Raw genomic sequence first — 18,887 nt, 5'->3', positions numbered from 1 at the left:
GAGCGGCAGAGAAAGGGATGAGCGGCAGAGAAAGGGATGAGCGGCAGAGAAAGGGATGAGCGGCAGAGAAAGGGATGAGCGGCAGAGAAAGGGATGAGCGGCAGAGAAAGGGATGAGCGGCAGAGAAAGGGATGAGCGGCAGAGAAAGGGATGAGCGGCAGAGAAAGGGATGAGCGGCAGAGAAAGGGATGAGCGGCAGAGAAAGGGATGAGCGGCAGAGAAAGGGATGAGCGGCAGAGAAAGGGATGAGCGGCAGAGAAAGGGATGAGCGGCAGAGAAAGGGATGAGCGGGCAGAGAAAGGGATGAGCGGGCAGAGAAAGGGATGAACGGCAGAGAAAGGGCGCCTAGACAGGGACACGGGCTAATCTGCCTTCTAGAGTTATACAATGAAAGAATGTAAAAACAGGAAAAGTTGTAATTCTGCCCTTGTACAAACAGATGAATAGAAGATGTGAAAATCCATTCCCTGCCTAATCTAGGGTGGTACAAAAATGTTTATTTTAATTTCAGGAGGCAAATACGTCCTACCATTAGTCAGGGCTGACTCCAGATTAATGCTAATGTGAAGAATCTATTTAAAGAAATCACTTAAGAACATTCAATTCCATTACTATGCAGCATACTAAACACTTCTAACAACGTATTACACAATATTACTTTATGCTCCATTTCTCATCTCGCCCAGTATGGCAAACTGCATATAAAAGGAATAAACTAAGAGAAAGGGAAAACATATAATTGGGGGTTAGGAAGAGGGTTATTAGCTCGTCATTCTCCTGGGGCAGACAGCCACATCCAAAGCACAAACACCAAAAGTGTTGACTATTCCAGCACTGTTACATTTAAAATAGAAGTGAGCCTACGGCTACCTAGGTACTAGAGAGTCATCGGGCAAGCAATCTGCCCTTGGCTTTTTCAGATACTCACATAAACATATGAGTTTAGCACGCAAATTATTTTAATATGAAAAAGTCATCCATGTCTTACTGACTGATCATTAAATGTGCAAACAGCCATCACAGAGAGGACAGAAACTGTAATGCCACCTATATGACGTAGCAATCCTAAAATGTAATATTGACCCTTTAAAGGGCCTTCTCACGTGAATTAGGATAAGAAGCCAAACTAGGAATTCCATTTGCAGACACATGTGTCAGGTTATTCGCCCCTCATCAGTTCAAAGCAGAAGAGCAGATTTGGCTGGATGAGAGGCTTCTTACAGGAAGGCTGAAGGGTAAGATTTCTCCTTGTGGAGAGTGCAAAGCCGGAGTAAAGAGACTTATAAGCCATGCAATACTTCTCCTGACTGATCATTGTGATAACTAATGACCTTGGGTACCACCCCGTGGGACAGAGTATCCAAATCACCCAGGAGCTACTGGTGGTCTTCATCTATCTCATTCTCTCCAGGTGGGAATTAATGGCCATTGTAAGCAACAATAACTGATGTTAATAGCCGAATGCAGAGCGCAGCTATTCTGACTGCTGCCATAGACAATAAGTGGAGCGTCAGGGTGAACGTGCAAACACCCACAGCATTGAACTCCTCCTAGGGCCAAGGGAGAATAGCTGTTCTGGACATCGATGAGACTACAAACAGTGGGACCAACACTGATCAACCTGTTATCACTCATCCAGTGGATAGATTAAGAATCTTGTAGACTGTGATACCACTTTTTAAAGGAGTTGTCCAGGGTTAGAAGGACATGGCAGCTTTCCTCCAGAAGGTGGACCAGCCTAATCTGTAAATCAGGTATGGCGCTGTTTTTAGGAGAAACAAGTCATGCTTTACTATTTTAGCATCCACTTTAAGTTTGCATTTTCAAAAGTCTTCTCAAATATAAAATCAGAAACCAAATAAGTTTTGTTTTTTTGAGAAACCACCCTCGTAATATAATTTTCTTTCCCTTTTACCCCACACAGTCTGAGTAATAGATGTAAAAAGTCAATTAGGCAAATGTCTGAAAGTTCTCTTTATACAATGCATCATCCAGCCATAATCTGAACTATGTACTAGAGATCCAATATTTGCTAGTCACGTTGCTGATATTCAGAGTTTTGTACCACATATACATAGCACATGAGACACTGGAGTAATCACAAGTTCAGGATAAATACGATTAACTTTTATCGGAGAAAACCTTTATCACCTATCCGATGGATGATCACTTTTTAATTAGATGGTGTCCAACCACGGGTACCAGCACCAAATGGCACGTTGGGGAAATTTTGAATGAATGAATGGAGTAGAGATCGAGTATGCACACTGCCAATCCATTCCAACGGGGATTTAAAGTGCCCCATTCTGCCAGTGGGTGCAGATCCCAGCATTCAAACCCAAAAAATAGGCGATAAAGGTGATGTCCGGGGGAAAATAAGTTAACACAAATTCAACATCAATCCTTACAAGACTTTGGAGCTATTCAGAAAATCTTCTGACAGAGCTATGATATAAAATTAGACATTCTACTTGTGCTTCACCCTGCCCTTACCTTTTCTGCTTAAAACCATCTAAATCCCTCAGCGAGTGTGTGATAAAACTTTCACCGAGGTACACATTTGACTTCAGGAAAAACTCCATTTGAAGACATATTACAGCTTGCGCCCATCAAACACAACTCTATTTCTTATGAGTCCCTGAGTAGAATGATGAATAATTCCTTCAGTTCTTAGAACAGAAAAACAATCTGACTTTCTTATGACACTCAAACCTCGGTAAACCAAGGGCAACACCAGCCCTATAAGGATGTAATGTGTCTTCTCTTGTCTAATAGAACAATAAACCTCATATATTACGTTATGGTCAGTATACATTATCAGACTCTACTGGCAAAAGAAAAAGTATTTAACCCTCTACAGGAAGTTTGGAGAGCAGTATCTCTTTTGATCTTGGCTTTGAAAGGGACACCACGACTCGTGAGGTTGGCCATCTGTCACCTCGACCATTGACTTGTGAAAGGAGCCGGTCTGCAGGGCACCTGCATTGCAGCAGTCACACAACAGTGCATTTTTATTGTTTCCCAAAGACCTTAACAAATCAAATGTGCAGATGGCTGTTTCATTTCCTTGTAATCAAATCACCTTTTCCATTTACTCACAGATGCGAGAGTTTTGAAAATACATTTTTCTATCAGACCTTGTCCTTGGTGTCTATGTGAGGGAAATCTCCACGTGTAAATTAAAGTACATTTTATTCCCTTTTAAAAGAACATTGTGCTTTGCGACTCAAATCAAACTCACAGCCTTTCCGGTGACATTTACACTGATAGAATAATAGAATAAAATGTCTTCTAACCAGAGGTGCTCCCAGCTTCTTCAAAATCAATATTTCCAAGGTGCAGGACACCAGCAACCACTCGGAAAAGATCAAGCTTCTCAGTGTCATCCAAGCCAATCTTTTTCATAGCAACGCACATCCGATTGAAATCTCCGTGGTCGTCTAAGAGCGGGTCCTTTAGAGAGCCATGTTTCAGGTACTACAAAATCAAAATGTTGATTAGAATTGTGTTATAAATCTAGTTTAAGTCACAGAGCACAACCGAAAAGAAAAATGCACATGCAAAAGATAAAATGGGAGTGTCTAGGATTAGCGGGCTCTGCTTTTTCCAGAAATACCACCCTTCCTGCATACGGGCTATGTCTGGGATTACAATTCTGCCTTAACAGAATGGATAAGAGTTGCAATACCACCCATGGAAACAAGCAGATCCCTTCTTTTTACATCTTGGACAAACTCTCCTTGAAAACTATAATCATCACCTACACATCAAAGACAGCCATTTTGGTGTTCTGAATAATCTAGGAGAATGCAGCACATCGGCTCAGAAGAAACCTCCGCACTTCAGGAGAATACTTAGGAGGCTAAGGAAGCTGAGAAATGGGGAGTTATTGGGTTAAGTCTTTAAGCCGGTTTCACGCATCCGTATATTTCCGGAACCGGTAAAACTGGTACCAGAGATATCCGTGTTCCGTGTGTGTCACACGTGTGCTAACCGTGTGCCACATCAGGATCACACGGACCGGCGCCTGGGAATCAGCGCTACAGTTAGCGCTGTTCCCAAGCGCTGGGTGCTGAACACTGACCGCATCATGGTTCCCTGCCGGCGCTGCGATGAGCACCAGCAGGGACAATGATGAGGATAGTAGTAGTCTGCTCCCGCAGTGTCCCTGTGTAAGAATAAAAAACTAAAATCCTTACACTCACCTGTCCAGAGATGTCCCCCGCTGTAATCCATGTGACCGATCAGCAGAGGAGCCGGGGAGAATGAGCCACTCCAGCAAGCGGCCCCGGAGGTGAGCACAGGAGTGGTGTCCTGTCACTCACTAAGTGCAGGTCCAGAGCGGCTCATTCTCTCCGGCTCCTCAGCGTCAGCGGTCAGAGAATTACAGCAGGGGACATCTCTGGAAAGGTGATTATATGGATTTTATTCTTATTTTAACACAGGGACACTACAGGAGCAGACTACTACTACCACCATCAGCATTGTCCCTGCTGGTGCTGATCGCATCTGACAGCACACGCTGAGGAGCAGGGGAGAATGACTCGATGCATGGAATGGGCCCCTGAACTGCTCTGAGCTCACTGGACAGGACACTGCTCACTGAGCTCAGCGCAGTTTAGGGGCCCGCTCGCTGCAGCGACTCATTCTCCCCTGCTCCTCAGAGTGTGCGGTCGCCTCAAGCCACCGCTCCCGCTGATGAAGAAATGCCGGTCAGATGGAAAACGGAGTGGGACACTGGATTATTTCATCTTCGGACAGGTGAGGGATATTGTTTTTTTATTTTTGGGTTTGTTTATAGGGGATAATGGCTTCAGGGAATTAGGTGTAAAGGTGAGTATAATGTGTTTTTTTTATATTTTATACTTATTTTTACACCTGTTGGAGACAGCACGGGCAGAATACTACTCTCAACATTGTCCCTTGCTCGCTCTGATCGAAGTACAAGCAGGGGACAAAGATACGAGATGCCTCCAGCACCTGGCGCCGCGGAACAGCGCTACCGCTGATTCCCAGGAGCCGGTACGTGTCACACTGATGACATACAGCCCTTGCTGTATGAAAAAATCGGACATGTCAGAGTGTTTTGCCCACGGACACATGGTCCATGGAAACACACTGACATGTGCGGAAATCCATTTATTTGAATGGGTCTGTGTGTGTATGTGTCTCCGGTACGTGTGAAAACGGTCACCACATGTACTGGAGATAGGGACATGTGAATGAGGCCTTAAGCTGCATTTACACATCCATGTGCTGCCTGATTTTTTTTTTATTGGACAGCACAAGGACCCGGAGAATGAGATCCGTGAAGCTCAGAGCATTTCCTAATGCGATCTGATTTTGAGGACCAGAATAGGAAATATTTAGTTATATCTGTGTGCTGTCCAATAAAAAAATTTTATGTCACACTAACACTTTACACTGATGTGCGAATTGTTGTAGAGTTTGCTGAACGGCTCTACGGACAACTTGATTTTCCTGGTGGCTTCCCTTCTTCAGCTTCAGACCGCACCTGCTGCTAGTGAATGTATACTAAAGGCCTGCAGTTAATGATATTCTTTATTCCCGTTTTAGCATCACCAGTTTGTGGTAAATCGACAAACTGTTTTATTTCCAAAATGGCTGTCTCAGCATGTGTAAAGCTAGCCATAGACTTGGTTCAGGAAAACTCATCCAAAAAGATCTGGTTAATAAACTATGGCCTAAACTTGGAAATACTTTGTTTAAAAGCGGGGGCACTAGTTAAAAATAATTTTTTTAAAAGGGTTTTCTACTAGTTTGATACTGATGACCTATCTATACGATAGGTATTTAATATAAAAAGAGTGAGGGTCCAACACCTGCCACCTCCACTAATCAGCTGTTAGCCGGATGTAACGTTTCTATCACACTGTTTAATGGAAGCTGCCAAGTCCTGCAGATCAGCTCCTACTCAAATGAATCACATCTACCCCCTGAGGAAGCCGACACGAAACGCGGGTCGGGGTAACGTACTCCCGACCAACCAGATTGTACACTGTCTCACATACATGTTCTTCTACTATATTTTTGGAGAGGTGTCTGTTATACTTCAGGTTATATTTTGTGCTTCCCATGTTTTTGGCACTCTTGCCTTTATCGGATATGCTGATGGATCCATGTGGGTCATACCAAATATTGAGCTATTGATACTGTATTAGTTTGGGTATAGGGCACATGTTACCTGTGATTTGATTAGTCTTCTCTAAGATATATATATATATTTTTTTTCATATAAGGATGTGTATACTGCCAGTGGTGTGGCATTCTGTCACTTCTCCTGTTCTTTTATTGATTTTTATCATGAATACTTGAAGGTTATGTGCCCACGATGCGTTTTTCAAGCGTTTTTGATGTGGATTTTCCGCAGCGTAAACGCTTGCAAAATGCTTGGTAATCCGTGCCCCATGATCCCCAATGAAAATCTGCATGTTCTGTGCCCATTCTGCAGAATTTTCCGCAGCGGATTTCCCTTGCGGAAAAATCCGCAGCATGTCCATTATTTGTGCGTTTCTGCATGCGGATTTGAGGTTCCAATGCACTAGATAAACGCAAGTCAAATCCGCCTGTAAAAAGGTGGCAAAAATGCGTCAAAAACGCGTGTAAAATCCGCAAGCGTTTTTACTGCCAAGAACATGCAGAAACGCTGCAGTAATTTTCTGCTTCAATCCTGCATCGTGGGCACATAGCCTAATAAAGAAATTGTTTTAGTAATTACGCTTTTTATGCTTCCCTTTGTTGTTTGGTATCAAATGAATAGGAGTTGATGTGCAGAAGCGGTCACAAAACAGTGCATCAATCCTTTAACTCTTAACTTCAAGCTACTGCCAAAGCTGGTAATTATTTAAAAGGACAGGTCATCAAACTAGTGGAAAATTCCTTTAAAAAACACGGAAACACTTTCTAATACAGCAATCCTGAATTGGAATGTATAAGATACTAAAAATATGTCGTCTCATTACTTAAGGCACACAATAATATTGGTCTATGGCCAGCATAAGAGACAAGTGCTCTATAAGAGAAAGACCTTAAGCAGTAAAATAGAAATAAAGTAACTTTATAATAATACAATCACACAAAGTATAGAAAAGAAGTAAATAAAAGCGCTAATTCAGCTAAATCATTTTGCTTTATGGGCATATGGAAGCTCTGGGATTTAATGACATTTTAATTTGCTCTCCAAGTATATTTAAGTACTCATTCACCCATAAAACAAATAAGCATGCAGAGCAGCTCCGCTCTACTCCTACGAGATAGTTTAGGCATGCTGTATTAGGCAACAGTCTTGGAAAGTGCAGAAAATATTAGAAATTATCAGAGAGGTTTAGGAAACGGAAAGTGGCTTCCTCATATACAGCATGCACTTGAAAAGTCACCCCACGCTTGTCTACACAACATCAACGCTAAGCTAAATATAATTGCAGGTTACACAACATATACCTCGTCTTCCTGATATTATAAGGGAAAGGCAAAAAAAAGCAATTTGGAGAGTTAATTTCACTGTTCACTTTGCATTTACAAGCACAATGATCAGACTATTGGCAAGTGACCCAATAACAAGAAGTTTGGAAATTTGGCTTCTGTGTTTAAAAAAAAGTTAACGGTGTATTCCCATCTCCAGATCCTATCCCAATATGTAGTGGGCATAATAATAATAATAATAATAATAATAATAATATTAGCAAATAGCTCCCATTAGAAATGTAATATAGTTCTTCTCATTTGCTATGTCTCTTTCCTCATGTGCAGGCATTGCAGGACCTTAAGTATCCATGGTTACGACCACTGGCAACTAGCTAATTGTAACTGTACCAGTTGTCGTAACCATGGATATCTAAGGTCCTGCAATGCCTGCACATGAGGAAAGAGACATAGCGAATGAGAAGAACTATACTACATTTCTAATGGGAGCTATGTGCTAATATTATTATTACACCTACTACATATTGGAATAGGATCTTGGAGATGGGAATACTCCTTTAAGGCATTTTTAAATTACAGATGTATTAATGCAAGGAAAATGCTCTGCTTCACAGCGCAAGCTGCAAATTCTGAAAGGGTTCTCACACCCACTGTCTATAGGAGTGTTACTTTCTTTGACACTTACTGTTAAAAATGGACTATAAAAGCTCGAGTTTAGGATTTTCAAAAGTGTGGTATCGCCTGCCTCAATTTTTCCTGGATCCATTTTATGGTCCATTAAAGTGTATTAGATTTGTGACTACTTAGTAATAACTTGGAATTACCAGCCCAGTATTGCCTGCTTCTATAGACTGGCGCAAAAGAGTTATAGATCCATTAACATGAGATTTCCCTTTGTTTAAACCCCCAGAATATTTTGGATGTATACTGTAAGATAGCAATGTTCTCGCCTGGAATCCCCATCCGGACCAAAAACACTTATTTCCCAGTGGGTCAATGGTTTTTACATCTCTCTTCCAGAATCAATTGTCACAAATTATTGACGGGTTATTCCCATAATACTGATAAAGAAGGACTAGAGTCCTGTTCTTGTTATCGCTAGTCCCAGAGTTCAGGACCCCTATGTATCAAGAACGGGGCTCTGGTACTCCACTCTGCAGAGTCCTGTCTTCAATGGAGCCATTCACTGGTCAGCTTTCTCCAGCAATCTCATAGCCTTCAGCTATCTGACCATGCTTGTTCCAGAACCTCAGTCTCAGGATCACCAGGGGGCCGACCCCGAGGAATCAGTAAGTACTAATATCACACGTCCCTAAGGTTAATCTATAAAATGTCATAGGGATGCTCATCTTCATCAAGTAGTATGACAACTTTGGTTTGCTCCACGGCCAACGGAAAAACTATGTGACAAGTACATTGTAAAAACTTTCTATTAAGAGGTCATTTCTTAACAGTTGTCCACCTTTGGGGATAAATTTTTTTTTACTGCTTAAATGTATTTGAGACTACAAATAATTTTTTTCTCAACTGGGTTTCAATAAAAATATTCCATAGTTTGGCTTTTACGGGCTCTTTGTTTCCCTGCGCATTCAAGTTTGATGTGGTCTGTAATCAGAAACCAGCTAAGAGGGTCTAATGTAAAAGAGTCACAAACGATCCTGTCAGACCTCAGAATTCGCTCACGTACAGATTCTCAGTTAACTCATTCTGCAGCCAGTAATGGAGAGTGAAACAAAGAGGCTAAAGAAGGAAAGAAATGTAATGAAACCTATTAGCAAAAATGATTTTAACGCAAAATACATGCATTTAAGCATAAAACAATTGTCCCCTGAAGTGAACAATCCCTAATTAATTAAGTGAATAAGTTGAGGGTCATCAACCCTTATTAAGGCTCCGCACAGACACATACCCATTCACTTAGCATTAAGCATTAGGTGAAAAACAACTGCGACATCCATTTACACGCTATTTTACCAAGATCAATCAATGAATCTGTGTCACTAAGCTTGAATGTCAGTTTCATTCAGAAGCAAAATATGGGCAACACTCCTGGACCAAAAGGAAACCATCGAGGTCAAGGACATACAAAGCTCTGCTACGTCTCCAGCCAACAGGAGAGCGATGTATAGGAGCTACAGAAAAAGATGACCGACGCGTCTCTTATCTGGAAAAGCATCAGGTGTCAGAAGAAAAAGCAAAACATTAATTATAGGCCGAGTGTGTTCAGAAAAACACGATGTCAACATCTGACACAGCAAACAATTGTACCAAGGTCCGGCAGCTGCAAAGAAGTGATGGAGTTTATTCAATCCAAACAGCTGAGCGTGCCCTACACACAATGATGAGAGCGAGGAGATTTCACTTAGGCTTTTCTCCTCTTTAAGATCTTGTGTTATTAAAAAAAACACTACCATAATACAGAAGGACTTCATCTCTGGGTGTTGTTTTTGGTCTTACTCTTAAAAGCGTTGTCTCAGGCTGTGTGCCCACTATGCGTTTTTTAGGCAATTCCGCTGCAGAAACGCTTAAAAAACGCTTGGTAGAAGGCCTGCCATGTTCCCCAATGATAATCCGCATGTGCTTTGCACATGCTGCGGAAATTTCCGCTGCGGATTATCATTGCGGAAAAAAACGCAGCACTACCAATTATTTTGCGTAAACGCAGCGTTTTCGCCGCCATTGACTTGCATTGGAAAACATGGATTCCTCATCACTGCATCTACAGATGCGGAATCCATGCGTTTCAATGTGCGGATGGTACCCGGGTGTGGACAGGAGACTCTCCTCCAGACCCAGGTACCATTAAAAGCTGTAAAAAAAAAAAAGAATAAAATAAAAAATATACATTATATTTACCTTCTGATGGCCCCCGGTTTGCTTGTCTCGGCTTGCCGGCAGCTCGCGGTAGACTAAAGGACCTGCGCTGACGTCATTTAGTCATGTGATGGGTCACGCGACCGCTGATGTCGGCAGGTCCTTAAATCTATTGCGAGCTGCTGGCAAGCCAAGACAAGGACACCGGGGGCCATCGGAAGGTAAGTATAGATTTATTTTTTAACCATTCTTTCGGTCACAGTATATAAATCCATGCCAGTTGCATGGATTTATATAGTGTGACCAAGTTGTCAAGCACTTTCCAAGTGATGCTAAAATCGCTTGGAAAGCGCTTGTCAACCCGCATGCGGAAATGCATGTGAAGAACGCTTCACATCCGCATATCCCTGGCAGGAAAAACGCATGTACAATACGCATGCGTTTTTTTTCTGCCAGGGGAGATGCAGAAACGCTCAGGAAAAATCCGGAGCATTTCTGCATCGTGGGCACATAGCCTTAGGCTTGTTCTTTAGGAGAACCCAGCTGCTCTGCCTCCTGCTTGCCAGGGGAGTGTACACTCCTGTTTGCTGGCTAACCTGCAAGCAGAGGCGGATTTACCTCTACAGCACTGGAGAAGCAAAGTTCAGCAATCCAGCCAGTTTCAAACCAAGGCATGCAAACAGCTTACAAGTGCAAGCCCCTTGCATTGGAAACTAGCAACTGCAGAGGTGGCCGGTAAACTAGGCAACGAGATGTAAATTATAAAGCTAATAATCCCTTCGCCCTTGAGCATTTTTTAATAAAAAAGTAAATTGTGAAATAGCTTGTTTTTACAAGCACTTTGCAATTTTACACAATGGAAATGCTACTTCACACACTGGAAATCTCAGAGTCACCACTTGACAATCACTATAAAAGCTATTTAGAGAATACATTCATGCACAATACCTCTGGACTCTTGCGGTTTTGGAGAATCTGCTTATCAGTGTCCTTGGAAGCAAAGTACCTGGTGCAACCACGATTCAGATACTGTGTGGAAAAAAAAAAAAAAACAGATAAGCAGTTACAAATATACTTCTCTGAGATGACAACCCAATTTTAAAGAGGGAGTTCTCTAAAAGAATTCAGACAATATAAGTCTATGTAGAATTCTACCCATTCTAATCAAGATAAACTCAAAACGAAAATAAGTGGGAAATGTTCATACAAAATTTTAGACTAGACCAGACTTTTTTTCTTTTCCTTTTTTTTTACAACAGTCTTTGGCTCAATCTCGAACCATGGCGACTTGATGGATGAATGCTCTGTAGGAAGATCAATCTCATTCAAGCCTAGATAGGTCCACTAGGGTCTTCTCCACAATTATGATGGTATCAAGCCATCGGGTTTGCTGGTCTTCCTCTTCGTCTTGTTCCTTCTATTCTTCCGACCATGATGTCCTTCTCCAGTCGTTGCTCTCTTCTTATGATGTGTCCAAAGTAGGCAAGTCATAGCTTGGTGATCCTTGCTTTGAGTGACATGTCTGGCTTGAGTTTTTCCAGCTAGGCCACCATTTCTTATGGCAAGACTACACTATTTTTCTGAAGTTCCTTGCTAGAATTCATTAGCACTTGTTAATGCAAAGTGGTGGAATGCCCATGAAATACTAATTTCACCCCTGAGGAAGATACAGTTGGTGTAACGAATTGGGCTTAAGACCTTCTGCCTATTCTTTTAAATCCTTTTGCGTGGCACCACAGGTCACACACCTATATAGGTTTTCATATCTGGATTGCTTCTTCCTAGTTGTATTTGATATTTATCTATTTTTCTCCTCTATTTTGTGATTTATTGGCAACTATTTGTTACCAACTGCCTATAAATATTAGACATATATATTGTAGACTTTACTCCCCTACTTATCTATAGCATAATATATCTCGGGAGAAGGTTTGGGTCTACGCATATATTTCTATGTAGAGTCCTGTTTTGGTGATTTTGCACTTTGCTGCAATTTTGATTGATTTTATGTTGTTCACTTTATCTAATTAATAAAGTAATGTAATTTTTGCTCATGTTGGCCATTGGATTTGATGTTATGAGTTGGTTAGTATCTTTCTTACATACTGCTATGCTTCAAAGGGAACCTGTCAGCTGATTTATGCTACACAATCTGCAGGCAGAAAGAATCAGAGACTGGATGTATGATTGTAGCCAGTTATAGACCTCTCAGAAACACTCCCACATTTCGGAGAAAATACACTGAAAAAGATCCAGCCAGGGATCATAGATGGAAACTTGACTAGTCCTGCAGCGCCACGGGAGAACATACAAACCCCTTGCAGATGTTGTCCTTGGTGGGATTAGAACCCAGGACCTCAGCGCTGCAAGGCTGCAGTGCTAACCACTGACCGAGGCTTCAGTAGCATCAGCTGGTTAAAGGGGTTGTGCATGCATACTATGCCACCCAATCAGACATTAGGCATCTAGAGATGCCACGTCACGCCGCCTGGGACAGTATTCCGGCAGAATCCCTTTAACAGCTGACACTAGAAGAGTACCTCTACCAAATCTCCTGGTGGCCCTCTGTCATCATCTATTGGTGATATGGTGTCAGTCTGAAGCTCCGCTCTTTATTGTCCATGTGCGGACAAGAGATAGCAGTTGTCATCAATGTCTAGCACAACTCTCTGTTCACAGCTTCTTCAGTAACTCTGGTAGAAGGAGCAGCAATGGCAATTCTCTAATAATCCTATTAGTGGAATCACGCCATTTCTAAACCGGAATCAGTGGGAATTAGAAGACTAAGAAATGTATTACAAACCAGAGATGCAATACTCAGAGCGCTGCAACTTTTCTTCTAACATCGATACGGCTTAAATAGAAGAAGGCAAAATAAATAAAAAACGCTGCTCATAGAGATTCGTCAGCGCCATGAAAACACGTTTATGGGAGCTCACTAGGACTGAGCCAGGAAAATTGGTTTAAGGTTTAGCTAATCGTTTAGCAGCTGCTGGAGAAGCTGCTGTCAGAAACAGATCTAATCTTTAAAACCCTGCGAAGAATCTGCAATTAAAAACATATCTCAGCAACCATCGTTCTGCAGAAATCCAAGTGTTAAAGCCCAGTATTAAAATGGAAGGTGGCAAACAGCACATTATTCCTGGTGATACACCTAGCACACTCTAATTTTGGGCTTTAACTGCACACAGGGAGAATAGATTATTATATATCACCAGAGACGTCTACAGCCCTGGAAAGTAAAACATCTCATTCAGAAGCCCGGCTACAATTTGTCTTGAAAAGTAATTGCAGTTTCAATAGAGCTGACATTTCGGTTTTCAGTCTCCAGCCCACAGAGACGCCGCGCCAAAGAGGTTTCAATTCAATTTGAATCATTTAAGAGGTCTTTTTTTTTTTCTCCTCGCTATCAGACATTTCTGTAAGAGTGATGTTCTCGAACTGCTCGGAGCACACATCAAGCTTTCTAAGTGCGGCTGATACAACCCGACTGCTCTCTGGATGAGTAATCAGCAGTGGTCAGCTCCGTCAGCAGGAGGACAATGTAAGGGTCATTTATTGAACCGCTGCCAGCCCAATGAGTATATCTGATCCTATGGACTGCTGCTGTCTACACACGGTAAACATATTCTGGAACATGACACTTAGTATATGAGCTCCAACAGGGCAGGAGAGAGCGATAGAAAATACAGAAAAAGAAAAAAAAAATAATCACCTAAGTGTAGGAATAAAATGAAACCATGAAGCACTGATATAAACAAAATCAGTTTTCTGTGGAGACAGCAATAGACAGACTAACATACTGAGCAGGCAATTTAACACTGATCAATAAAAGGTCTGAAACATTTTCCTCCTGCTGACCACTGCTTGTTAGACATCTGGAGAGCTGTGAAGGTAAACCAGAACTATGAAGCCATCATTTTTATCATAAAGGGTATTCTTACCAATATTTACCGGGTATTAATTGGTAGTTCATTGGGAGTCCAACCACCATGCTACCCACAGACCCCCAAGATAGGGAAGCCCCGATTACTCGTGTTAATTGAAAATTAGTTCAACAGGTAAGCCACTGCTCTATTCAATGTGTAAAGGACTGCCAGATATGGCTGATCTAGCAAATATCAGCAATCCACTGGATAGGTGGTAATTGGTGATAACTTTAACTTATTTTTAGCTTAACAGCAAACCCACAATATAATACCTGTGGGATAGAGAGACAGGGATCCACTGCTGCTGACACTCCCCTGGACAAAGCATTTATTTTTGAAACGCGCGTCAGGAGCGATGGGTCTTTGTCCCACAGGTAACTACTCCTGACTCATTACTTATGATTATCTAATACTGCTTGTATATGGTACTACACTAGATGGTTTTTGAATAGCTATATCATCTCTTGATTTCACGAGATATCCATCTATGGCAAATTTGGTATATGGATTTACTCCTTTCCTCATCTCCTGTTCAGACTATTGTCAGGTTTATTTATTACATTATTTATTGCTATCTTTAGCCATCTAGTTTCATGTAGATAATCATCTGGTACATTATGGTGACTGCTAAATAATCTGCAGGATATATGAAGTACACTGTGACTGTGTAGGATATTTACATTTTTTCCAGGTGTCCCCACTCTTGGCCTCACTTATGCGGTCTCATTATTTATAAGGTTTTATATATTTTATTGCATGAATAAAGATATTATATTTTCTATTGGGCCTGCATTTTTTCTTCTATTGGTGTCGTGGGCTGGACAAAAGCCAAGAGACCGGTAGCAAATATTAATATGATCGCTTATACTGCCAATATTTTGAAGTTGTGTTAATTTTGCCAAGCCGCTAAAAGTCAAAAGATTTTGAAATGGCTTAACTAGCACTACACTCCATGGTATTTGGCATACTGCTGCCATACAATCTAACCCACCTCAATCAAGTTACGAAAAACATCACAGTTTGCTACGTAATAGCTTGAATACTATTTTCTTGTCAATAAGTCCAAACACAGGAATCTAGGATCCTTTGGATAGTTCTCTTATCAGCCCTACAGGGGAACATTGATCTCACAGCTAACCGGTTTGGCCTAGGTAAGCGAGTGCCTAAAGAGAGTGAGGTCACAGCAAGCACACGGAGACATCAGCAGTCACGACCATCTTAGGCAGCCTGCTCCCACTCCTGCACATCTATGCCTAGACTACAAGCTAGAACTAACACATATACAAACTGTGGACATTAGTTATACATACTCTAAAGTTATCAGGGGAACTCAAAAAAAGCTTCTGACGAATCTCCTCTGGTGCACCGGCACATAACCTGTAGAAGATATGGTAATTCCTCTCGTCTTGTCCTTGTACGCAGATTCGAGACTTTTCCAGAAGATAGTGCGACACAAATCCCCCTACCACAGAATACTAGGAGGAAAAGAAATAATCAGGGAATTAAAAATGTAATAAAAACTAAATGAACAAAAAAAAATCACACAATTATTAAATAAAGAAAATCTAAATATCAGTAAAATAAAAAAAGTCACAAGATGATAAAGTCGGTCTAGAACCAACCACCCATAGAACATACACAGATACAATAGATCATCCCCATGGAAGGTATGCTATTGTATACTAGATAGCATGTAACACAGAGAATATATTTTTTCATCTACGTCCTGCCCAAACCATTGAGAAGAATGGATATGAGCAGAGTGTAGAAAGCACATTACATAGCCGATCTCATGGACGCCGGAGAAAACTCCCGCCTGGAGAAGGTTACTCTCATTATCAGAGTCGGGTCCTCCATAAAGCGCACTCAGCAGTGGGATAACCTTTCCTGTGATTGCACGCCTATACCTGGGACACTGGGGATCACGCATATTGTTGGTTTTCTATTTATTTGGAAAGGGTAGGTCGGGAGATCAGTTTTGACAATATTAAAGGTTGCCACCTCAAACTGCAGAAGCAAATTCAGGAGAAAGGTCACAGAAAGGTGAAAAACAGCTATATCGCCTCATCCCTTTGTGTTTTTTCTCAGCTGTATAGGAAGCCTACATTTATCACAGTGGTGATAATAATACAAGAATAGTTATGATTCCTTCTGGTTAAATGCCAAGAAGTGATTGATAAGAGTGCGAAGGGTTATGAAGAAAAACAAATTACAAACGCCCATGTTATCCCTGCAGTATGGACAGAGATAATATTAACCAATCTCATTTTTAATTTAGGAGGGATGACGGCTGTATTAAAATATTGGAGACCTTAAGGCCCCCATACACATTTGACTGACAGCCATCTCTCCTGACTTCCCAATACTCACGAACGCTCAGCCATGTATCCTGTGTGATCTATGAAAGAACTGCTGAACAAAAGAATGGCCTTTCGAAATTCCAATGGCTGGATCCATCTTCCCCGACATCTACCTGAGGGAGTCAGGAGGATCCCCAGACATAGACTGTTGGCAGGTTCCGGTGACTTTAGTCTCCTGTATATGGGGGCTTTAGTCTGCCTTTGCAATTTTACAATGATCAGTAAAAAGCTTGTTTAGCCAACACTTATATATCTTCTGAACATCCTTCACCTCCATAGACGTGTACAGTCAACTCAGCCAAGCATGCATGTCTCCATGGTAGGAATAGTCCAATGCCTCGCTCTTCTGCATAAAGAGATGAGCAGTGCCGATGATGTAGTGCCTTAACATATCTGCTGGGAAGTGTGCACCTGTCCTCTTTATTAGACTAGAACACCTACAATACCTGTTGATCATGCATTCGTCCAAGCAGATGTGTGGAGACACCATGCCATCAGCACCATTCACCTTTCAGTGCTGAAATGAGTACCCCCGGACAACCTCTTCATAGGTAAGGCAGGAGAAATCCATCCACCTAGTCTGTATCTACCCTGATATCTGCAATCGGGGGGGGGGTCAGGAGGCCCCTGTACACCTAAAGTAATCGTCAAGTTCAGCCAAATTTAGGTGCGTTAGCTACAAACAGGTTACAATAGCCAACTGGTGGCAATAATTGCCCATTATTGTTTAATAGCCTGTTTACACAAAAAAACGCACTTCAGATACACACCGAAGGATCTGGAATAGATCATTCAGCACACATAGTCTACTATTGTTCTCGTCAGCGCAGGAAGATGTGCTGCCGAGAATGATGATCTTTTTGGCAAAAGTATAACTGTTCCCATTTTTCCTACAGAACATCTGCTGAAATTCCAATCAAAGCGCAGCAGGCAGATAGCGACACATTCATCAATCTCGGAAATCGTATGCCCTCTGGAAAGTTGAATTAAGCATAGACATACCAATGTATGAGTTGCATTTTTTATGCAATTTTACTTGCATTTTTCCAAATCAACTTAATTGGTGAAAAATGCTGAAAGAGTAAACATGCTGAATACTGAGCAAAAACGCAATGTGTGAACAGACCCCAACACCTCACTACAGGGCTGATCACTCAGGATCCACCAATCACAATAGGTGATGTCACAGCTGACCTGCTCCCCCTTCTTTTACATAGACGTTTGATGCGGCTCATTTGACACTTCAATACAAAAGATAGGGTTGGGGTCTAATGTGGTTAGTGGCCAGTGTGATAAAGATTTTTATTTTTAAAATAAATTGTGCTGGGTAAAAGAAAATGCTTTTTTAACAGAAAAACTGATATAATCAAGAGTTCATTTTCTTTAAAGGAAACTTGTCAAATCCAAAATGCATTCCAATCCGCAGGCTATGTGCTACAGAGCAGGCGAGGCTGGTCAGATTGATCTAGTTATGTGGTAGAAGATATGGTATAACCCACGTTTTATTCACTTAAATTTCTTCCTATTCTGAGCTTTAGAGTCGAGAGGGTGGTCCTACTCGGGGATTGACAACCTTCCTTACACAAGTGTGTATAAAATGATTGGGATACCCACTTAGCTGAAAAGCCCAGAATGAGCAGAGATTTAACATCCTAGTATGTGTCCACAGCGTCTTTTTCAGGCGTTTTACTGACGCAGCTTCCCCAGAGAAAACACTGCAGCCGCGCTGGCATCTAGGTGACGTTGTGTGCGCATACCCTTCAGGTTAGGCTGGTGTCACACAAGCGCACGTTCTCTCGTGCGAGAGAATTGGGCCAATTATGCAAATGACACATGGCTCAAACTCTGTCAGAGATTGAGCAGAGGGTCATCTGAGTGTTATCCGATATTATCATGCAGCACAGGTAAGGAGAAGATTTTAATTTGTCCTCCTTCTCCATGGTCTCTGTGCACGTACATCAGACTGCACTCTGATGACATCCGAGTGCAGTCCGATGTTTTACACGCACCCATAGATTTGAGTGAGTGTGTGCGATCAGATTCTCAGATGCACCCGCAGCATACTGCGATGTTTTCTCATGTCAAATTGCCATGAGAAAAGAATCGCAGATTTGCACTGCCCCATAGCGTAACACTGGGCCGAGTGCTATCCGAAAAAACATTGGAAAGCACTCAACCGTGTTATACGCCAGTGTGAGCGAGCCCTTATACTGAAACTTTTCCCACAAAATGATCCATGTATCTGCTCAGTATAACATGCTACCAGCAGATTGGACTGCATTTTCAGGTTTGCTTTAAAGGGGTGGTCCAATAACGAAAATGTCCTATATACATATCTATT

At 41.8% G+C, this 18,887-nt stretch overlaps 1 protein-coding gene across 4 annotated transcripts in view; it reads right to left on the bottom strand.

Annotated features, from left to right (window-relative positions):
- The window catches only part of MYO6 (myosin VI), a 271,734-nt gene that overhangs the window by 159,837 nt on the left and 93,010 nt on the right, over positions 1–18,887 (bottom strand). For all 4 annotated transcript variants that reach the window (XM_073675590.1, XM_073675592.1, XM_073675593.1 and 1 more), the window contains exons 9-11: positions 15,497–15,661; positions 11,206–11,286; positions 3,297–3,477 (exon numbers count right to left, since the gene is read on the bottom strand). In XM_073675590.1, the coding sequence (XP_073531691.1) occupies positions 3,297–3,477; positions 11,206–11,286; positions 15,497–15,661 (427 nt within the window). The remainder of the gene's footprint in view (positions 1–3,296; positions 3,478–11,205; positions 11,287–15,496; positions 15,662–18,887) is intronic.

This window comes from Phyllobates terribilis, unplaced genomic scaffold (genome assembly GCF_046119375.1).
Source record: "Phyllobates terribilis strain yellow unplaced genomic scaffold, ASM4611937v1 Scaffold_3__8_contigs__length_932513732, whole genome shotgun sequence".
NCBI classification, from domain to species: domain Eukaryota; kingdom Metazoa; phylum Chordata; class Amphibia; order Anura; family Dendrobatidae; genus Phyllobates; species Phyllobates terribilis.
Note: the sequence above shows the minus strand (reverse complement) of the source record. Positions and strands in the feature narration are given on the sequence as shown.